This window comes from Myxocyprinus asiaticus, chromosome 25 (genome assembly GCF_019703515.2).
Source record: "Myxocyprinus asiaticus isolate MX2 ecotype Aquarium Trade chromosome 25, UBuf_Myxa_2, whole genome shotgun sequence".
NCBI classification, from domain to species: domain Eukaryota; kingdom Metazoa; phylum Chordata; class Actinopteri; order Cypriniformes; family Catostomidae; genus Myxocyprinus; species Myxocyprinus asiaticus.
Genome location: NC_059368.1, coordinates 19,260,590 through 19,284,429, shown reverse-complemented (window position 1 = coordinate 19,284,429; position 23,840 = coordinate 19,260,590). Strand labels below are relative to the sequence as shown.

At 39.7% G+C, this 23,840-nt stretch overlaps 1 protein-coding gene across 8 annotated transcripts in view; it reads left to right on the top strand.

Moving 5' to 3' along the window:
* LOC127416467 (zinc finger protein DPF3-like) overlaps window positions 1-23,840 on the top strand; it is a 45,511-nt gene that overhangs the window by 8,851 nt on the left and 12,820 nt on the right. For 5 of the 8 annotated variants that reach the window (XR_007893109.1, XR_007893108.1, XM_051655853.1 and 2 more), the window contains 8 exons: window positions 7,362-7,522; window positions 10,284-10,391; window positions 15,646-15,779; window positions 17,107-17,202; window positions 17,496-17,568; window positions 19,000-19,041; window positions 22,617-22,754; window positions 23,532-23,660. Coding sequence is in view for 5 of the 8 variants with exons in the window: in XM_051655853.1 (XP_051511813.1) it covers window positions 7,362-7,522; window positions 10,284-10,391; window positions 15,646-15,779; window positions 17,107-17,202; window positions 17,496-17,568; window positions 19,000-19,041; window positions 22,617-22,754; window positions 23,532-23,660 (881 nt within the window). In the remaining 3 variants the exon portion in view is untranslated. Of the gene's footprint in view, window positions 1-548; window positions 7,523-10,283; window positions 10,392-15,645; window positions 15,780-17,106; window positions 17,203-17,495; window positions 17,569-18,999; window positions 19,042-22,616; window positions 22,755-23,531; window positions 23,661-23,840 lie in introns of those variants that run through there. The other 3 variants (XR_007893110.1, XM_051655856.1, XM_051655857.1) reach the window with 2 other exon arrangements.

Genomic DNA, 23,840 nt, shown 5'->3' with positions numbered 1-23,840 from the left:
AAGTTGGACCTACTCAACGCTTATCACCTTGTCCGGATTAGGAAGGGGGATGAGTGGAAGATGGCTTTTAACACCCATAGGGGGCAATTTGAATACTTGGTTATGCCTTTCAGATTGGTCAACGTCCCCGCCATCATCCAGGGGCTCGTGAATGATGTGCTTAGAGACATGGTCGATCATTTTGTGTTTGTCTATCTTGATGACATTCAGATCTTCTCCCAGAATATCCAGGACAATGTGCAGCACCTCAGGCAGGTGCTTCAGCGACTGCTAGAGACTCGGCTCTTCGTCAAGGCGGAGAAGTGCGCTTTTCATTCACAGTCGGTTCTGCTCCTGGGGTTCATCGTTTTGTCCGAAGGAGTGCGCATGGACCCAACTAAGGTTAAAGCCATCTCCGATTGGCCAACCCCAGATTCTCGCAAGGCATTGCAGAGGTTTCTGGGGTTCGCTAATTTTTACCGGAGATTTAAAAGAAACTACAGTCATCTCGCCGCACCTCTGACTTTTGGCTGAGGCCGTGTTTTCTAAATTAAAGGAGCGGTTTTCTACCACACCCATCCTCGTTACTCCTGACCCTGCATGTCAGTTCGTGGTGGAGGTGGATGCATTTGAGGTTGATGTCGGAGCAGTTTTGTCGCAGCGCTCTCCCTCGGACAGAAAGATGCATCCGTGTGCATTTTTCACATCGCTTAACACCAGCTGAACGGAATTACGACGTTGGCAACCGAGAATTATTGGCAGTCCGGTTGGCCTTGGGCGAGTGGTGTCATTGGTTAGAGGGTTCTAGAACCTCGAATATATTCGTGGTGCCAAACGCCTCAACTCTAGACAGGCTCGCTGGGCACTTTTTTTTCACGCAATTCAATTTCGTCCTGTCCTATCACCCAGGCACTAAAAACATCAAGCCCAACTCGCTATCTCGATGTTTTGAGGTCGAGACCTCCACCGCCCCACCAGATACCATTCTACCCGCCACTCGCATGGTGGGAATGGTGTCCTGGGAGGTGGAGGCTAAAGTCCGTGCTGCGCTACAAAACACCGCGCCCCCAGCGGGCCGGTTATTTTTTCCGCGATCTGCCCAGATGCACGTCCTACAATGGGGTCACTCATCCAACATTGCTTGTCATCCAGGGGCAACTCGCATCCAGACGCTCATTAGACAGCGATTCTGGTGGCCATCACTAGCGCAAAATGTCGATTCGTAGCCACTTTCCCCATTTGTGCGACTAATAAGACATCCTGTGAACCCCCAGCTGGGCTCCTCCAGCTGCTGCCTGTCCCTTCAAGACCCTGATCGCACATAGCCATGGATTTCAAACCTGGTCTCCCCCCCTCCCATGGCAACACAATCGTTTTGACTGTAGTGGGCCGGTTTTCGAAGGTGGCACATTTTACTCCCCTCCCCAAATTACCTTCAGCAAGGGAGACAGTGGTAGCAGTCATTAACCATGTTTTCCGCATTCATGGCTTCCTGGTTGATGTGGTTTCTGACAGAGGCCCCCAATTTGTGTCATGTTTTTGGGCAGAATTTTGTCGACAGCTGAGGACTACTGTAAGTTTATCTTCTGGGTTTCATCCCCAGACAAATGGTCAAGCAGAGCGGGCGAATCAGGAGCTGGAAAAGGCCCTGCGCTGTTTGGCCTCCCGTAATCCTTCTTCTTGGAGTGATCGTTTAGTCTGGGTCGAGTACGCCCACGACTCCTTGCACTAAAAAAAGAAAATTTTATCCAGAGCTGGGGCAGAATGCAGTGGAGACAGGACCAACCGGACCGGGTAGGGATGAACAGCACAGGAAACTAGACCGACAGACTGACTGATTAGAATGAACAAACAAATACACAGGACTGACTGGAAAACTTGACTGGAAACAAGACGAACTGGCACTGGGTAGCAAACACAAGGAGACTAAAATAGGGAGAGAAATCAACAAGTTAACAAGACCAGGTAGGTGTGACTAATAAACTAATAATGTGCAAACAAGGAGGTGGGGTATGACATAAGACTGAGAGACACGCAGCCATACAGAAACAAAACAAAGCCACGTGCTCTCACAAGACAACAAAAGACCCGAATGGCACATCGCCAAGACAATAAGGCAATATACGCCCATGCCAACCGACAAACAAGATGAGAGAATGCGTAGCAATGCCAAATATAGCGATGCCACACATTCTCACACTAAACGAAACCTGAGCGTACATCGGGAGGCAAACGCCACACGATGCACGCAACAGGCAACAAAAACAATACAGGACACCTGTGCGAGAGTTCAGCCACACACAAACCCGAAACCTTAGACCAAAGTGACCGAACCTCAGCACAATGTGAAGACAGCTCACGACACGGGCGTGCAGGGCAAAGCGAGTACAACGCATGCCAGTGGTCGTGAGAGACAAACATAGATTATTGATGTGAGTGCATGCCACCAAGATGACAAGCGCAATGCACTCACGCCAATACAGAACAAGACATGGAACGTGAGTGTCCGGATCCCGACACCAAAACCGAAACTGAACCAGACAGAAGGGTCAGGATCCAGACACCATACTCCAGACATGAAACACGACCGACCGAAAACACAAGACAGACATGGGATGATAATTATTGCATTAAACAGAAGATCTGATTATTCAGATTGATAATTTATGTCAGTAAATTGATTAATGTTAAATGTTTGACATATGTTGACGCACAGTATTTTATTTTATTCATGATAAAAAAAAAAAATTACAAAAATGCCCTCGTTAAAGACAAAAAAATGCTCCTGAAAATCAAATGCAGGGTGCCAGTATAACCCCTTTAACGTTATTATAATTAACTTTAATGAAAAAGTTAACTCCTGACACTGACTTTGACCCAGAATCACATTTGAAGTTTTATTCACTAAAGTAAAAAGGAAAGCAATCAAATGATTATATCATTGAACATTTAAATGATTATATCTTGGCAAGGGTTTGGATCAGAATCATTATAATTATATCATTAGAAAGCTGAGACTTTACTTTTTAATTTAGTGCATAAAACTAAAAATGTGTATCAGGGTCAAGTAACTAAAATGGAGCATGCAGGTCACATCTAATAGCATTAATAACAAATGCAACAATATTATTAACAATATTACTGAAATATTCATAATGAACATTGTTTATTTTAATTGTGGTTTAATCATCTGAAAGTTTATCAAATAGTGTGTCAAAATGCCAAAATATAGCAATGACTAAAAATTGGTTATCAGTTATCGGACGCCTAAACAAAAACAACGAGTATTTGTCATAAAAATGGTATCAGTTCACCTCTTCATTACTTTTTCCATTCGATGTGCATTTCTCTTTAGTGGTCAAGTCTTTTGCATTGGTTTGTGTCCTCTCAGCTTACACAAGAATTGACGTTCTCAATGCCCTGTTATGACACCTAGCTGCTTGTTTATTCTAAAACATTCCTCATATTCTGGAATGTTTGTACCATCCTAAACATAAACTGAGAGAAGACTATAATCAGCTTTCACTTTATCCATGTAAGATTTGGAGATGGAGATAATTTTCATTCTTGACCAAAGTCACATTTCTTTTTTTTTCTAATACTCTCCATATTTCTAGTTAGAAGACAATGTGTTTGTATAACATGCATCATCTATAGTTTTTTCATGCCATTGGGTTGTGAAAATCAAATAATGTGACAGATTTAATAAGCTTCTATACTCCCCAATCCATAACTAATCACCATTAAACTAATGATCTGAGTGACCTTCAGGATATCATTTATCCATGACTCCAGTGAAAGGTGCAGTGAGAATACGTGTATCCCAACACGCAAGTCTAACTGTTTACATAAATGCTCAACTGTGCTGACCAGAGTCCTTGCCTCCAGTCAGTGTAATAAGGGAGGCCGTGAAGACATGGTATGTTTATAGTGCCGCTTTCGTATGGGGTAGGCTGTATGAAGCATGGTGCCCTCTTAACATAAGCTCTTTACTTAAGATGGTGCTGATACACACTGTCATCAGCTGTTCATTGGTAACCATTAGTCTTCTCTCAGAACTGTTAAAATGATTTTGTTTAAAGGAATAGTTCACCCATAAATTAAAATTCTGTCACCATTTACTCACCCTAATGTTATCCCAAAACCATATGAGTTGAAACAATATTCTACTGCTTTGGAACAACATGACAGAATTTTAATTTTTGGGTGAACTATTCCTTTAAGGTGCTGTAAGTAGCTATAGATAGACACTTGAGGGAGAACTTCAGTTGAGAGTCATCAGGGGCGTTTAGTCCAGTGGACCATGTTGATGATTATGGCGATAATAGCTCTCTCACAGGCTATGGGCGCACTAATGCGGCCTCTGTCACTGCAACTTACATAATGAATCCTGCAGTCTGCAGTTGATAGCACAGGCATTTCAATGCAGAGAAACAATGCTCACAGGAAAACTCCGGAAAGGGGGAGCACTGAAGGAGAAACAGAAGCTCTGTTGCAAAACCTAGTTAAAACCTAGAGTTGCTTCACTGCCTACTGTCTACATAACCTGCTGAAAAGAAAAACAGCATAGCTGGTCAGCAGCATATGTTGGTTTTGAATCCTGGTCCTCAACATGGGATGCTAGTGTGCTGGTGTTCCAATAAGGCCTTTGGACAACCTTAACCAAGACTTCCTTGGTAAACCAGCATTACTAGAAAAAAACATAATGGTTGACCAGGTTCACTAGCCACATTTTTCTGGAGAACAGCATGGCTATGCTGGTCAGCCTCCTAGATCAGCAAAAAAATCTGCACTATCCAGCCTAGATCAGCATGGGAATTGCATGCTAGTTAAACTGATCTTTTCAGCAGGGTAGGCAGCTGCCTTTAAGGCAGCATCCTTACTGTCATGGAACCTCATAAGTGACTGATTTGGAAGTCTCTATATAAGCAGCAACTCCATGCGCCACATAAATAGCTTACTGTATGGGAGACTTAACTCACGATTGATTCCTATATGCGATAGCATGTTGCCAAGCTAATGCTGTCATACTCTAATAAGAATAACAACACATTCCTGTAGCATATACAAAGATTGGGTATTATAATCAGTATTGAATAAAATATTTTACATTTTTGCTGCCTCCGTAGGCAGTTCACTAAAGTGCTTTTCACACTATGCGAAACCCTGGGTTAACATCATTTTTAACTCTTTAGCAACATTTCACATTTGCAATTATAAAATGGGGTTAGCACCACTTTTAACCCTGGGTTATGTCAAAAAGCATTGCTTTTATGGTGATAACTAGCAATGCAAATTTTGGCAAATTCTTTTAATTGACTAACCACCCGTATTAACCGGTTAACCAATAAGCCATGAATCAAACAAGTGACCCAACAGTCATGGCAAAGGTCTATACAAATTAACCTACATGGTGATAGTTTTTGGAAGTTTATCAATGGAAAAATAAAAACAGCCAGCCTACCCACAGATTGTGCTTCTGGGCAATCCTAATCGTTTTTGTTTACAAAAATCAACACATATTTACATGGGCATGTGTCAGTATGGTACGCAGCCGGTTGACGACAAGCCCGGCGGCTGAAACCCACTACGAAATGCGGGGCTGTAAACATTTGCTCTGAGATGTCGAGGCTTGTAGATGTTTGGTTTTTATTTGGTACCTCATTGTACTCGTTCAGTTTTATAACTTGCATTTGAACATGTTGTCTTCACGGACGAAATGGTCTAACAGCGCATGCTTCATATTTCCTTGTCATTCAGACTGAGAGGAGTAGAGTGGTTTACAGTAGGTGTTATCAGCGCCCTCATGTGTACATAACATAGCCTACTTGACAAACCCATCAAGTTACCTCTTTGTTTATTTAATTAACCTCTCTTCCAATATTTAACCGATAGTATTAGTCAAACAAATTATTAATGCCAGTTAATTGGTTAACCGCCTACATCCCTAGTGCTAACCCAAAATTGTGGTCCCAAACTCATACAGCGTGTGAATTACTAACCCAGGTTAAAAAAAATTAACTGTGTGAAGCATGGAACAAGATAATCCGGGGTTAATAATGACCCTGGGTAAACCACTTAAAGTGTGAAAAGTCCATATGTTTGAGAACAGAGCAAAAGTAAATAGTGTAGGCCTAGAAATGTAGATTTAGAGGCTATTAAGATGAACGCATAAAGGAGAACCAGTGAGATTATTCATAATTCACTGGTTGATATGCGAGATGCAACTGATCTCAGAATCTTTTTTCTCATGGGCTATCAATTTTTTTGTGCTCTCATTTGTCTTTTTGGATACGTTTCTCTCAGAGCTTTGCTTTTTATTATACCTGCCTGCTCTTTTTCTCTCCTCCTCACTCTCTCAGTCTAAACACTGTAGGTCTTTGTGTCACTATGTATGGTTGTAGTACTCTTCTTTGTCCAGCCCAACATTCCTCACATACTATCTGTGTATCCTCTGGTCCAGAGAAGGGTGATCTAATCGAAACAGGAGGCAGTTACAGCGAGAGAAGCCATGCAGGCTGGCTAAATCCAGTTTAGCAGAGTCGTCTAATAGCCTGCTGACCCAAGTACTGTATCTCTTCTGTCTCTCAATATGGATGTTGGTAGTCAGTTATAAAAGCCTCTTGATTGACTAGGGAATGGGGTGGTTTTTTCCTATACCAGCTTAATATGCAAAGTCAACTATAAGCTAGCCAAGTTGATTTGCACAAAAAGTGTAAACACTGTGGCACTATTAAAACGACATTGCTGTTTGTTTGAGCATCCCAAACAGCCAGAGACCGCAACATTGGCTCAACCAATGGTGTGAGTTTGGAGCGGGACTATCTGTTTGGCAGACAATGGCAGATGGGGGAGTGTTCAGAAATCCTGTTTGAAACACTCAGTATTTTTGCAGTTCCGTTTGGTTATGCTGTTGCAAAGAAATTACACCCCTCAGCTTTAAAAACTGCTTATTATTGCAAGTGAAGATTTTGTAGTTCATAACTCTCAAACACAGACTGTGGGAAAACTGAATCGTGAAAAGAAGCCATGACCCCAGAGGCTTAACAGCATAAAATACAAGCTTGGTTTGAAGCATTATTGGTGTACTGTGGTATTTGGCAACAAAAATTGGGCTATCTTTTCCTAAGCAGGCTCTTTTTCCATAGTCTGACTAATGTATAAGAGATCACTGTGTTAGATTCTAAGGTTTCTCCACACTTTTAAGTGGTTTTGGGGGACATGCAATTATTAGTTACAAGAATAGTTTTGAGGTTTTTGATAACAAAGGATAGCCTATGAAAATGTGCAGGTAATTAACACTAGTAGTCTTTATGAATAGAATAAGATGGATATGGTTTATGCTAAAACTAGGATTCCTGACCAAATGTGCCTTCTCTCAGGATTGGAGACCAGTTCTACAAGGAGGCCATTGAGCACTGTCGCAGCTACAATGCCCGTTTGTGTGCAGAGCGCAGCGTACGCATGCCATTTCTGGACTCTCAGACAGGTGTTGCTCAGAACAACTGTTACATCTGGATGGAGAAGCGTCACCGAGGACCAGGTAGCAAATTCTGCACTCACCTTTAACATGACATTAATGAGGAGATGGGGTGTGCTAGCATAAATTAGTCACATTATGCATGCAATTGCAGCAAAAAGAATTTGGACACTTGAGAATGTATAAATGTCTTTGCATTCTATAACAAAATATCACCAAGTTGCAATTATTTCACAGAAACAAGCAAAGCGTTTCACAAAAAGAAGTTTGTTAGGTTTCAAATGATAAAACCATAAATATGTTGTTCAAAATTAAGACAGAAAGAATATTTGGACACTTTCTGGTTGTCAGATGTTCAACCTGGTTTCATCCACTGGGCACCTGTGTGAATTTGATGTAAATGGACTTTAAATATCCATTAAAAATCACCTTGAGACCAACTGGTTAAAAGACATTAGAAAAATGGCTCAGATAAGTGAAGTTAGTTCTGAGAAAAGGTTTGATATTAGGTTATCTAATGCAAGTTTAAATAGTTTTTTTTTTTAAGTTAAAATGGCTTAAAGGGATAGTTCACCCAAAAATGACAATTCTCTCATTATTTACTCACCCTCATGATATCCCAGGTGTGTATAAAAAAAAAATAGAAAAATATCTTAGCTCAGTAGGTCCTTAAAATGCAAGTGAATAGAGATTTCTCTTTTGAAGCTCCAAAATCACAGACAGTCAGTATACACTTCATGGACACGACTCCAGCGGTTAAATTAATGTCTTCTAAAGCGATATGATCACCTACTGAGTTAAGATATTTTTCTATTTTTCTTCCAATTTGTTCTGGTGAAGAAAGAAAGTCATGCACACCTAGGATATCATTAGGGTGAATAAATAATGAGAGAATTTTCATTTTTGGGTGAACTATCCCTTTAAGTGTCCAAAAGGTTCCAAATACTTTATTAGTCCATTATTTATCCAGACTGATCTCACAGTGAAATCGAAAAGAGCTCTTCTTTAGCTAAAATCAGTCTGTGCCCTCGGTGGCCAAAACAGTTCATTTTGTTGGGCATATGGGCATGTTTCCGAATGTAATGTCCACGGAGGGGCGCCAAAAGCGAGTTGTGAAGTGAATTGATTTCAGCTATGCAGGATGTAATACAGTGATGGGGGATGCATATTTAATAAACTGTACCCCCCAACCCAAACACCAAAACTAAACCTCTGATGGAAAAATGCAACCTCTGATTCGTGCTCATCACTGATTATGCAAACGTGATTACTTCCTGGTTTCAACATGGGATCCGAACCCAGGTCTACCATGCTGCTGACAAGTTCACACAATGTACTTCCAGTCGGGCCACAAGGGAAGGTGAACATGCTGGAGCTGATGCAAAAATGTCTGATAGGAGGCTAAACATAGGTTACTGGAACTCTTAGAAACAACATGCTGACTTCCTGTGTGATCATGTTGTTATATTGCATTAATGTTCACATATGTTAAATGTAACTACACATTGGATGGAGAAGTTTGTATAGTGCTGTACTGTCTGAAAGTTCAACTAACCAAATGTTAAAAACTGGCAGAATGCATCATGTCCAGTCGTTCCACATTTTTTTCTGATCTCACCACAGGCATTTGGATAAGTTGGACTTTGGCACTGTACACATCCATCTAAGCCTCAATTCAAATCCCACTTAAAATCTAGATTAGTTTAAGGATAAAGACTAAGATATTTGTAAAACAGATAGTACAGAAAGCACAATACCAATGTGATGTTGATTAACATTAATACAGTGTACTACTATACTATTTAGGGAGTAGCAAAACTGTAGATTCCTTCCTGTATTATATAACCATGAAATGTTTGTTTTACAATGTAATGCACTATTCGTTGAAATACAACTGCATAGTGTTTTGCATATTGGCATATTGTTTTTAGAAAAGACACTAGCTTTTCCACAGCATTCCTTTTTTTATTATCTGACCAAAACACTGGCGATATCTACAATAGACATACAGTAATTATGTCTACTTAAGGGAACAATATGCCTGCCGAGAACTGGACACAAATAGAATCAACGTCTCGCAAGTAAAAGCTCCATATAGCCACACCCTACACTTTGTGGTAAACCAGTGTTTATTGGATGTTTTATTCAAGGTTTATCTCTCTCTCTCTCTCTCAATTTCTTTTTTTTACCGTTAAGAGACTGGAAAGATGCATAAAACCATGTGGCTCATAGATCTATGTAACTGCAACAGAACCATGCTGTAACTATGAGAAATTTAATGCAGATTGTGTGCTGGCCAATCAAAGACGCCTGTGAAAAAAAAAAAAAGGCCAGTGATGGTTTTTATTCAAGTTTTGTAAAAGGATGTTTTTCAGCTAGGGGCTCTTTTATTTTTATTGTGCGTCATTTGTGCCAATCAAGCTGCAATTTTGTTAAATTATGCAAAAAGTGTGTAAATATTATAAAATGTAAATGTTCATGACATTACAGAGAACATTTTTAAAAATGACAGCATTGTCCTCTGAAGCATGCATTTACACTGTTGGACTTTAGTGGACGAATTCAGTGTAAAAAGTTTGTTTTTAAGAGCTTCCATTTTCCCAAAAGTCCACAGTGCATTTGGATAAGTTGGACTTATCCAGCTGTACACATCCGTTCAAACCTCAGTTTAAATCCTACTTAAAAATGGAGCTTAAATAAAGATAAAGAACATGTGTTGACAAGTGCATCCTTTGCACACATAATAACTCTTGAGTCTTTGTCTGTCAATAGAAGAAAGAGTGTAAGAGCCTATTAAACCCCGCTACTCTCTGTGTGTTTGCAGGGTTGGCAGCCGGTCAGATGTACACCTACCCAGCACGTTGTTGGAGAAAGAAGAGGCGACTTCACCAGCCAATTGACCCTCAGCTTCGCCTTTGTGAACTCCGACTCGGTGAGATCACGATAGCAGCTAACTGTGTGATTTCCCTCACGCTTGTAGCAGTGTACACATTGTTTTTTGAATTCTTTCTTTCTCTCTTTTCTCCCTCTGTCCTTGCTTCTTTGCTCTAAGGTCATTTCTTTCTCATTCTTAGTGTTATCCAGAGATTTGATAACGCCTTGAAGATCAAACACACATCAAATTACTTGCAAATTAACGCAATTCTTAGTATAACAACAATGTTCATCTTCAAGAAAATTGCTGTGGGGGGGGGCGGCAAAGAGTGCTAACGCAACACTTTAGGAAACTTGAGTCATCGGATGTGTTGCGTAAATCCACTATAGGCATGTCAACACCTCTAGCTGGTGCGAGTCACCGGGGAGGGTCCCAAATCTGGATGGTGTTTTCTTCAACACTGGTACTGACTGATTGAGACGAGAGACTGACAGGCTGTAGAACTGGCCCATCTGGGCCTAATTATCCTTCTCTGTCTCTCTGTTTCTGTGCCCTGACCGGGCCCCTTTAATCATTTGGCCATGCAGCATTAGAATGTAAGTCAAGGGGACTGATGTGGGGGAGTACAGAAGGGCTTGAGGAACTCGATAAAGGCGAATAAAGGCCTGTCTGTGTCAACAAGAAAGACACTATTATTTTCTTAGCTGACCCTGGAAATACAATAGCAGTTATAAGAACCAATATAAGAGCAATATAAGAACCTCTGATTTTCACTTGGAGCTCAGCTAGCATGAGTTCAGCAAAAACCAGTGAAAACAACTCTGATTCAGGCCTCAAATCAGTGTAACCTGACTGGTTTACAACAATGCAGATATCAGAAAAATCAGTGTAACAGAATTCGTTCACTAAGAAATGAAAATTCTTTTTATAATTCTCATATCATTCCAAACCCATATTACTTTCTTTCTTTCATGGAACATTTTTGAAGACTCTTTCACATTTAATCAAAGTAAATGGGGATTTCAAGGTCTAAAATGACAAAAACGCACCAAAAATGTGGTCCATATAACTTGCACATTATATTCTAAGTGTTCTGAAGCCATATGATGGCTTTGTGTGATGAACAGATCAAAATTCAAGTTGTTATTTTAAATTGTTTAGACTTCAATTTTGGTCTGTTCATTACAAAAAGCTGTCGTATGACTTCAGAAGATTTGGAATATATATGACAAGCAATGTTCCCTCTAACTTTTGTTCTTGTTGAGCAAATCCTATTTCTATTGTGCAGAACCTTCAGCCACCTGAGCAGAATATTTGTCAACAGTATAGACAGTGGCAGATCTATTAGGCTGCATTAGTGCATTAACACTGCAAAGTCTTATGCAAAGATCCGATATTCTGACCCATACCTGATGATTTGTTGCACATCTTTGGATTCACGTAAGACATAAGCATCTGTTTATGTTAATCACTTGCGGGACAGGCCTTGACCATGAAGCACATTGAACCGTTTGGGCACGCAGCCGCATTTCCACATTCACTAATAGCACTCGTGCCTCACGGTAAATACGTTGGGCCACCAATGTGTATTTCCACCTTGTTTACACACAAGATTTCACTCAAAGCTTCAGCTTCATACTGTAAAAATGAATATTCCTTTGGACTCCAGTTGAAACACTGAGCATGCATTTAGCTCTGATTTAAGAAAATCTCTAGGTTTTCCCACACACTTGAGTCTGTTATCTACGCTCATGTTTTTTTCTGTGTGCACAGGAGCAACATCTGAAGTGCATGGCCGCGCATGCACGCAACTTAGAGGGATCAGTGATCACAAGTCATATGAACTACTTTTAATGGTACCTTCATGGTGCTTTGGCATCCTTTTTGAAGCTTAAAAGCCTCAGTCTCCATTTATTGTAATTGCATGGAATAGAACGACCAGTACAATTGTTAAATCATGGATGTGACCTGCGCAAAGTTGTCTTTTTGTGGTCCACAGAAAAAGAAAGTCATATGGGTTTGAAACAACATGAGGTTGTGCAAATAATGACTGATAAATTTACATTTTAGGGTGAACTATTCCTTTAACTCCTACCTTGTGTAACGTTGGAACTGCAATTATGACACCACCCCACCACCACACCCTGTAGTAAGATGACTGCTCTCCAGAGCTATTCAGAAGAAGTATGTTGGCATCAAGGGCATAGATTTGGTTTGATTATTGGGGGGGGGGGAAGGTTGTACTTGCTAGTCCTGATTATTGAGGGGGTTACCTCCCCCCATCCCCCCCAGAATCTACACCCTGGTTGGCATAAGGAATATTTAAGATGATGCTTTGCAGTCCAGTTTTAAGGTATGCGATTTTTAAAGTCCTGGAATTGACCCTTCACTAAGCTCTGGCCCCCATTGCTTACCGTTGCTCACTCTGACAAGCTTTGCAGAACTTCCCATAGGAATGAATGGGAGATTGCCGTGAACGGCGCAATTTTGGGTAAAATATTCTCATAAATGGAATTGACAATATTCTTGCGTGGGCTGGAATGAAGAGTGATATTGTGAAGCATATTTATCTGATGTGTTTTGTACAATAAATAGTTAACTTACACCGTAATTTGATTGTAAACTGTGGAGACTGTGAATCAGAATTGAGGCAAAGTGGCAAACGATTATCACAGTCACTTTAAAAGAGAAAAGCATCATTCATGGCGATTAAACACATGATAATATTAGTGTAAGTTTACAGAACTGTTACAGAAAAGTCTAAAAACACACTCTACTGTGAACAGTATATTTACTATCGCCTTACCAAGACATGAATCAATACTTAAATAAATTAACGTTAAGTTATTGGCTTTAATTTACTTTAGAGAAAATATAGGTGTTCTTGCTGATGTTATACATGTTCATTTGGGAATGAGGAAGGACACAGTTTAATCCATAGCACGCTCTTCTCAATATATTTATATTTAAAGATTTTTTTTTTAAAAGAAAGAAAAAAACACTGCATGTATCCTTTCTAGGTACCTCAAATGATCCGGCAACATTTTTATTTGTACATTTTGTGGATCATTTCTGTAAAATTCAGCTTAAAACAGCTCAAACACACATCACTCCCGTAGACTCTAGTTGGAAAAAAAACAAGCGCTTGTGAACATGGCAACAGTTGCTAAGTTAGAATTGGTCAGAAACGCTTATAAGGTGGGGCTCAGCAATGGGTCATTTGTGATGTTTACACCATAGTAAGGCATAATTCCGGCCTGTTATAGTAGCAGGACATAGTTCTTACATTTCCTGTCTGAAATGTGTTTGTGTTGTACATTTCTGGTGAGCAGAGAGTTCTGCTCAGCCACTGTAAACAAGTTCAGTGTCCAATATTCCATCCAAAGAACAGTCCCTAATTCAATAAACTGATTCAATCAGGCTATTTTGTGTGCTATATAATCACGCCATGAATAAACCCCATGACAACACGAAATTCTTGCATCACAGTAATCCATATGAAATTTACTATTCAGTGTGGTCCTGCTAAATTCTTAATATGCCTGTTCAGCTGCAATATCAGCCATTGGCATGATTTAATGGTATGCATAAATATTGCAGTGCCATATTACAGTGCAGTGATTTAAACCTTATGATTTGTGTCAGCAGATACCAACCTCTCTTTGCCTCTTGTTCCTTGCCGTTTCCACCAATCATGATTGACGGCTGGAAGCGGGGGATGGGTGGCTGCAATCAGCCCCTGACTGGCAGTCTGCGCTATTTTCAGCTCCTCTCCCAAGGGAAGAGTGTGTCTCGACTCAATCAGAAACAAAGAGAATAAAGACAAAGAAAGAGATTCATGTAAACATTCTCAATCAAGTGTATACAGCAGCTTAAACAAATGTTTTGTATGTTAAAGAGAATGAGTGGGGGCTTGTTTCAGCGAACACTTAATAGGGTCATCAGAAGTCACTGCCTCTCACAGTACTGTAACTTCACAATGCCCCATACAGAAATGTAATTTATGGCCATAAATGGAAAATATATAAAATAATAGTACATAAATTTGTCTATTATGTACAGAACAAATGTTCAAATTCCACTATATACTGTATACCAGGGGTCGGCAACCTTTTTGACATGGAGTGCCATTTTTTATTTTCCCGGTCAATGGCTGTGCCAACCCAAAGAAAAAAATAACCAATGAAACACGGAATGTAGGTTGTCATCTGCGCAGCCCTGACCACAGCAAAGCGTGTGCGTTTACTCACGTGATTAACCAAAAGTGAAGCACTGCCGGCTCGTGACGTGTGAATGGCTGGAATGCAGGTGTGGAATTTATATAAATAAAATAGTATACTTCACTCTCGCCATTGCTGGCTTGCCAGTCATTACCCCTCCACGTGCCAATGTTGGTTGCCGACCCCTGATATATACAGTTTATATATACATACAGTATATACTGAATATGGGGCAAAGATTACAATGTGTCCTGTATCTACAGCACCTTTTCACCTTATATGAGGCTTGAAAAGCTACCCAAAAAACAACGGTCACATACATTGATGGCTGGTGTGTGGAAGAAAACTACCTAAACTGACTTTGGCAGACATACAGAAGAGCATTCACTAAGAATAAATTGAGCCTGTTGATAGCACTGTACTGTATATTTTTACGCCCTGTCTGCATTGTTTCAGCACCTAATTCACTAAAGAAATTATCAGGAAACCGCACAAACACTCCCAAAAAAGCTTAACGCAGTTTGCATGGCACTTTCTGAGTGCAAGGCTGTTGAGGATGTAGTAGATTACTGCACCCTACCACACTTTAGTGGGACTGTATAGTATCACTCTACCACTGAAATCCAGGCTCTTAAAATCCTGAAAGTGCCACACATCTGGATTTATGCCGACTTATAATGCTCTTCTCCATCATTTGATGATTTACAGCTTCCATGACCACTAGACAATAAACACCAAAATCTCTTAAATAAAATTCACGCTTTCTGCAGTTGTGTTTACACTGAAAAGAATGAGGTGACTTAATTTAAATACTCAAGGCACAGCACTATTTTATATCACATTTTAGCATCTCATTAAACTGGATTGTGGGTGGTTAGTGAATAAGACATGTATTTTTGTGCTAAAATACTGCATGCAAAAGTGGCCCAACTGATGCCATCATAAAGTGGGTTCAGACAAATGTATGATTATACTGTTACTAGTAAAACCAACTAATTTACTGGTACTTTTTAAAAAAATATATACATGGGAGAAAGGTTCAAGGAAGCTACTTCTGCTCTCTTTTTTTTTTTTTTTTTGTTCTCTCTCAGAGGCTGAGCTGATGGCCAAGAGAGAAACCCCGCCCACGGAGGCCACAGCACTGGAGGCACTGTTAAGGGGTGACGGGCTCCTGGACAAGAGGAACAGCAACTCTAAAGAGGAAGAGACATTGCTGGAAATCCAGGTAGCACATCCCATAGTCCTTTACAAGAGAATTCACAGATTTTGACATCAGGAGTCTGTCTCAAATAGGGCTCTGCAAACCATCAACAGCACCGCACATTGTGTGCATTGTATCACAACCTATCTGTGTGTCTTTGAGAGTGGAGAGCTCTTAAACTGTCAGAACTCTGGCAGATCTGTAAATAGCTACAGTATATACACTGTGTCGGAACTAGGCACAATATGACAACTTTCCAGTGGCAAGGAATTTGGTTGGTGATTTGATGGCATGGATATAGAATGCTAACTGCTCTACACAGTACCGCCGCTCCCTATACGCATATTACGCAGTCTGCGTAGGGCACCATCTTACCCTAGGGGTCACCGGCTGCCCTTACTCACACATCATACGTTATTCAAGGACCCAGTAGCAGTTGCGGAACACAGACTATCGCTTCGTTACCGCACTTTCGCCTCACGCTAGCCCAATGTCTCGCAACTTTCACACCGTGCCTCGCAACTGTCTCTTGTATCATTATGCATGCGGTCTGTTTCTTCTCACATAATAAAATTATTTAAACTATAATCAATATTTCATGTTAATTTAGTCATTTAATTGATAAGTAGCCATGTAATCAGTGGGATAAGGTAAAGTCAATATTTGCTTTGCATTGATCACCCTGTCTGGGTTTATTTTGTGATAATAACTGGCTGACTGTATATTATCCTTTACTTACTGTAGAGGATTCAACTATAAGGAAGTGGGAAGCGGGGTGGCAGTCCAGGTAAATCAAGCTTTAATGGTTTTTCCAGTCTAACGAACAGTCTTTGGCTTTTCAGCATCACAGCAGGGCATTTACTCTTCAGCTTCACAACAAGGTATCACTTTAGCTTTAATTATAAGAGACAACATAAACTCATAAATATTTAAGTTCAGTAGCGTTTCGCTTCACGGAATGTCAGATCTGTGCGACTAGGACTCTCTCTCTCACTGGCGTTCTCGGCGGCCTTTTCAAGCCCATCTCCGTTGTCACTGTAATGAGACACAGGTGTTACGTATCATTAGTCACCAGGTGTTGGCCCTTACCGCTTCCTCTCTCCCCCAGTGACAGACACATGAACACATCCCGCTCCACACTTACCTTATTCACTGCATATTTATTGTGTCCATGTCTATCATCTACTGAACTGTTGTAGTGTACCATGTCTTTTGGTCTTTGTTTGCTGTGAAAGATTGGAGTGTCTACGAATTCCATTGACCGATAGGTTGACTATTGCTTTCTCTTGAGGAGGGCATTGATCTTTATGTTGTCTAAACCTTTACCTCAACTGTACTTCATTAACTGCAGAGGGTGCTTGAGGCAGATGAAAATGGGGATGGTTTCCATGACGATGAGGATTTTGAAGTGGACACACCAAAGAGGAAGCATCGAAACAAAGGCAGGGTAAGTGATAAACATGACACATCAACGTGTGAAGGAAACATGGCAAGTGGAAGCTAGAGAGAGAGAGAGACAGATTGAGACAGAGAGACAACAGAGAGAGAGAGAGGGCAATACCATAAAAGAGCAGAACAGCTGTGACGACGTGTCTGACTTATGGTGTGTGCAGAGATAAAGACAAACTGTGGTAGAGAAAAAAAATTTGCAAACTGGCAATTGTTGAAATTAGTTTAATAAAATGGACATATTTGGAAAGCGATTAAGCGATTATGTCATGTGATTTGCATGGTAATTAGAGTCGAGGCTCTGGACGGAGGCGGACAGAAGCGGTGGCCAACGACGATCAGGATAAGCCCTACGTGTGTGACAGTAAGTGTCAGTTTTGTCAATTAATACATAACCTGTGTGCCTTTAAAGGGATAATTAATCGGGGGCCTGGGTAACTCAGTGGTAAAGACGCTGGCTACCACCCCTGGAGTTCACTAGTTCAAATCCCAGGACATGCTGAGTGACTCCAGCCAAGTCTCCTAAGCAACCAAATTGTCCCGGTTGCTAGGGAGGGTAGAGTCACATGGGGTAACCTCCTCGTGATCGCTATAATGTGGTTCGTTCTCGGTGGGGCGCATGGTGAGTTGAGCATGGTTGCCGCGGTGGATGGCATGAAGCCACCAAGGATGTCTCCGTGGCAATGCGCTCAACAAGCCACGTGATAAGATGCGCGGATTGATGGTCTCAGATGCGGAGGCAACTGGGATTCGTCCTCCGCCACCCTGGACTGAGGCGAATCACTACACGACCACAAGGACTTAAAAGCACATTGAGAATTGGGCATTCCAAATAAAAATAAAAAAAGAAAAGGGATAATTCATCCAAAAATTAAAATTCTTTTATTGTTTACTCATCATCATGTTTATCCAAACTCATATGCTGTTTTTTTTTTTGTCCTGTGGAACATAAAAGGAGAATTTTTGAGGAACCTTTATGCAGCTCTTTTCCATAAAACAATATTTCATAGTCTCCATGGGCTGTTAAGTTTAAAACTGGTCAAAAAACACCATAAAAGGAAAACACAAACACAAAGTTATCATATGGCTTCAGAAGTCTTGGAATATAGTGCGTAAGTCATATGGACCACTTTTAAGGTGATTTGTTTGTTGTTGTCCTTTTTGAAGCTTTTCAGACAAATCGTTACACTCAGAGCTGTGTAAAGATTTGTACAGAATTCTCAATTGTGTTCCAGGAAAAAATAACAGCATACTGGTTTGGAACGACATGACGGTGAATAAATAATGACACTTTTTCTTTTTTTTTCTTTTTTTTTTTTGGGGTGAACTATTCGTTTAAACTCTAAGCCTTTTGTATTACAAAGTTATATTACTATACAAATATAATATTTTTTAAATATGCTTAGGGTTTAATTGCAAGAGAAAAACAAATTAGGATAAAAAAAAAAAATGTTTTAACAAAATTACTTGTACATTTTAATAGTGTTCTCTTTTCTGTCAGCAAATAAAGGAATGCATTTTCATTTTCTCTGGCCTGTGTTTTAATCATGAGGTTTTAATTTATTTTGACTGTAGTTCTGTTTGGCCGTCCTATTTTTTGGTCCCATATGGTACCTGCCTGTGTTTCTCATCTTGGCATGGTGGTCTGTTATATAATATCAACAGCATGTTACCTGAGAAAATCTCTCTGGAGGAGATTCAGCTACTTTGGGTTCCAGAGGCCTCTTTGAATGTAACTTTCTTCCTGTTTTTTGTTTTCTGTCTCCTCTTTTGCTTTGTGTTTTCTTTGTTTCAGAAAGATACAAACAAAAACATAACTCAAAAACTACTGACGCAGGTATTCAGCCATGCTGTCATCTTCCTCTTGCTCAGACATGTGGGCTATGCTAATGACAAGACTAATCAGTTAATGCTTCTGTCGGGGAGGGATGATTATGATTAATCAGCTGGTTCCTTCTTCGCTCTGTTGCTGCTGTTACACCAAATTATGATATTGCATACCGCTTGGCCAAAGCTATTTTGCATGGCTAACAACACTGCATTTTTCTATCTATGCTAAAATAGCTAAGCTAAAACACATAGGCTTTTCATTGCTGCACCTAGACACCTAGAATACAGGCCCTATTCTAGGCAATCCAACCACTTCACTGCTAGAACGATTAACTCTGGATGTGCTGTTTGCTGAAACAAATGCATGCAGTGGCTTCCCTTTTCCCTTTGACTACATTTCTGCCTTAATAACGCCTGTGTCCAAATGTATGATTCAGCACAGTCTATATAAAATAAGGTCTGTTACATCAAATATTATTTAAAGATGAAGTGTGTATTTTTTAATAGTCAGTAGCATCACAATGACCTGTTTTCAAAAAGGCTTCCCAATTACTCTCCACATTTCCCATTGGGTCTAAAACAGATAGTCCCACCCCAAACTTACACCATTGGTTAAGATAATGTTTTTGTGTCAGACTGTACCAAAATGTGCCAGAGTGTTGACCCTTTTCAGGGAAATCAACCGACAAAAGGCTTACACTTAGAAGTCTTTGCATATTTAGCTGGGATAGGAAAGTATTTTAACGTCCAAAGAAATTATACACTTCAGCTTTGATAGTGGGGTTACTTAAAGGTGCACTAAGTAATGTTTTCGTCTTAAAAAGTTTTTTTTTTTTTACCTAAAGGAATGAATAGTACTTGATGTACTTTCACAGGAGATGAAGAATTCGGTCATATTAGTGTCTACAAAAAGTTTTTTTTATTCTTAAAAGTTGGGTCACCCCTCAACGAAAGATCAAATGACCAGTCAAATACTTCTTACTTTATCCCAGTAACATTCCAGTTATTGGATACTTTTGTTTGCAGATAAAATCATGGGTGACAAATACACATGCAAATAGTTTATAACTATGGCATTAGTCATTTAAAACGTTTGCTTTTGTGTGGTGCTGCATCCGCAACCTATAAGTGTAAAAAAAAAAAAAATTCAGCAGGGAATAATGTAGGATGGGACTTATTTGATTAGATCAATCAGATTCACTGGAAATGGAAAAAGTATAGGCTTTTATATTTTTAATTAATATTATTTTTCCTTGCTTGCTCTTGTTTACGTCAATAGAAAAGTCATTTCAGAGGTGAAGAAAGTTGTTACATTTTGATGAAAGATTTTTAAAATAACGCAGATTAATGAACTTTCACAATAACACCAGAAAAAAAAAAAGTTAAATTAAAAAGATTCCTTTTTCATGTTGTCTTTGAGGTAATCAAAAAAATATTGGCAGCCAAAAGTTTGGAATAATGTACAGATTTTGCTGTTTCGGAAGGAAATTGGTACTTTTATTCACCAAAGTGGAATTCAACTGATCACAAAGTATAGTCAGGACATTACTGATGTAAAAAAACAGCACCATCACTATTTGAAAAAAGTCATTTTTGAACAAATCTAGACAGATCCCATTTCCAGCAGCTATCACTCCAACACCTTATCCTTGAGTAATCATGCTAAATTGCTAATTTTGTACTAGAAAATCACTTGCCTTTATATCAAACACAGTTAAAAGCTATTTGGTTCATTAAATGAAACTTAACATTGTCTTTTGTGTTTGTTTTTGAGTTGCCACAGTATGCAATAGTATGCATGTCTTAAGGTCAATATTAGGTAAAAAATGGCAAAAAAGAAACAGCTTTCTCTAGAAACTCATCAGTCAATCATTGTTTTGAGGATTGAAGGCTATACAATGCTTGAAATTGCCAAAAAACTGAAGATTTCATACAAAGGTGTATACTACGGTCTTCAAAGACAAAGGACAACTGGCTCTAACAAGGACAGAAAGAGATGTGGAAGGCCCAGATGTACAACTAAACAAGAGGATAAGTACATCAAAGTCTCTAGTTTGAGAAATAGACGCCTCACATGTCCTCAGCTGACAGCTTCATTGAATTCTACCCACTCAACACCAGTTTCAGTTCAAGAGAAGACTCGGGTGCAGGCCTTATGGGAAGAATTGCAAAGAAAAAGCCACTTTTAAAACAGAAAAACAAAAAGAAAAGGTTAGAGTGGGCAAAGAAACACAGACATTGGACAACAGATAACTGGAAAAGAGTGTTATGGATCTTAATCCCATTGAGCTTTTGTGGGATCAGCTAGACTGTAAGGTGCGTGAGAAGTGCCCGACAAGACAGCCACATCTATGGCAAGTGCTACAGGAAGCGTGGGGTGAAATGTCACCTGAGTATATGGACAAACTGACAGCTAGAATGCCAAGGATCTGCAAAACTGTCATTGCTGCACGTGGAGGATTTTTTGATGAGAACTCTTTGAAGTAGTTTAAGAAGTTCTGAGCATTTCTTTCAAATTGTAATAGTAATTTTTCATGTTATTAATGTCCTGGCTATACATCGTGATCAGTTGAATGCCACTTTGATGAATAAAAGTACCAATTTCTTTGCATAAGAGCAAAATATGTACATTATTCCTAACTTTTGGCTGCCAGTGTATAGTGAAAATATGTTAAAATCCTTGACATACTGTAAACCTATGTTTTGAAATTAATCTAAATCAACTTGTGACTTGTGGGAAGTTCAGTTGTTTAGTTATTATTTTTACAAATCCTAGTTAGACATAAGAAGAGCCTCCTACTGTAGTAGGGATCTATTTTAGATACATATACATTCCTTCTTCAGGGTACTGTTTGTTTATCCTTATTTATAGATTTGTAGTGTATGAATCTATTAGTGTTACGTTCAGAGTGAAAATATTGTGCGTACCATGCTAGTATTGCAGTCTGCAACCTACAGATGCTTGACATATTTACTCCATCTTGCTTGACCTGTATAATACATATGTCTCTCATTGGCATACTGTAGAGAAGAAGATATGTGCTCTATGCTGAGGTTTACAGAATATGACCATTTAAGCTAAGATGTTTAGTAAGAGCAAGCCATAATTATTCTACAGTATATCCATATACATTGACACTGTTTGATAATCTCATAGTTGACCATCTGGAACCTGTATCTGGTTAAATATATAAGTAATGGACAAGCCTACCTTTATGTTTAAGATTCTGCTTCTATCACACCTGCAATTTACCGTCACAGTCATTGCAGAGTGTGTGGAGCAATGCTTAGAAGCACCTGTAGGTGTTCTGTCTGTTTAGCATACTTTAGAGGTGTTGAAGACTCACTGTGGTGTTGCAGTGCTAATACTGTGCCTTGAACACAGCTCTTACACCCATGTCTCTCTCACTGGCTGGAAACATGCTGTGTATATTTTGTGATAGCATTTTGCCTCCACTGCTAGTCACTTTGTGAATGTGTTAACATCCCAGTTTGATCATTAGAGTGGCTTAACATTAGTTGAGACTGAATTAAATTTGTTAAGTGGTTTGAATCTCATTCAACTGATGTTCTTTATCTTAGTTTGTGGAAAGCGTTACAAAAACCGCCCTGGACTAAGCTACCACTACGCCCATACTCACCTCGCTGAAGAGGAGGGTGAGGAAGAGCGAGAAACTGTAATACCCCAGTCTCCTCCTGTCCACCCAGAGAACCACAAACGTAAGAAATATAACTTTTATTGTTAAAACAAATGTTTCATATCTGGGACCTGTTCCGATACCCAACTCGCCCAACTGAGAACATGGAGTGTATTAAGAATACTAGTAAGCTGTCAGAATCAAGGGTAGTGGGATGCGATCTTTGGTGGGGCACTTGTATGTTTAGGAGGGCAACGTTGATCGTTTTGCTGTCAGTCCTGGGGGCAGAGTGCCCCTTGATTGTTTCGCTGTCAGTCGGGGGGGGGGGGTTCGAGGCAGATCTAGAGGGACAACCCCCCATAAAAGGTTGTATTTAAAATTGTACTATTGTACTATTAAATCTTAGCAAAATTATTTATCTGATAAATGTCCAAACACATTCTTGCGCTAAAAGAATGTAGATGTGGGACAAGTAACAGAACAGAATGCAGGTGTCACGAGATGCATTTTTCAACAATTTAACAGCTTTTTAACTTGACAGGACATCTAAAAAACATGGCATTTTTGTGTGAGACACTACAAAAACAGCAAGACGTGGTGCAACGGTCAAAGACATTTGTCTATCGCATGTTTACATAGAAAAGCTATTGAAAAACAGTACAGACGGACGCAAAAACCATTCATTGTGAACGGCCCTTAAGGCAGCATAAATTTGCTACATACTGTTTGGAACAGCCTGTCAGGTGCAAGCTTATGCATCTTAGTAGACTGCTCACAGAAGTTTGGAATAGAGCCATTGATAACATTATTCTGCTATGATGCTCTCTTCCTTTTGTTTTAATCTGTGCTATTTTTACAGCACAGAAAGGGCCTGATGGCACAATCATTCCCAATGACTACTGTGACTTCTGTCTGGGAGACTCAGGTTCCAACAGGAAGACAGGCCAAGCTGAGGAGCTGGTTTCCTGCTCAGACTGTGGCCGCTCTGGTGAGTCCCACTTCACTGTATTCTCTATTACTCAGTTACAGTATCTGCCCATGTTAGATTAACAATAGTATTTTCACCTTCATCTTGTCTTCATCTCACACTGAGGGAGACCTATACGGTGTTTATTATGGTTTAGCCATTTAATAATCAAGTTTATATTAAGAATATCATTTTTTTTTT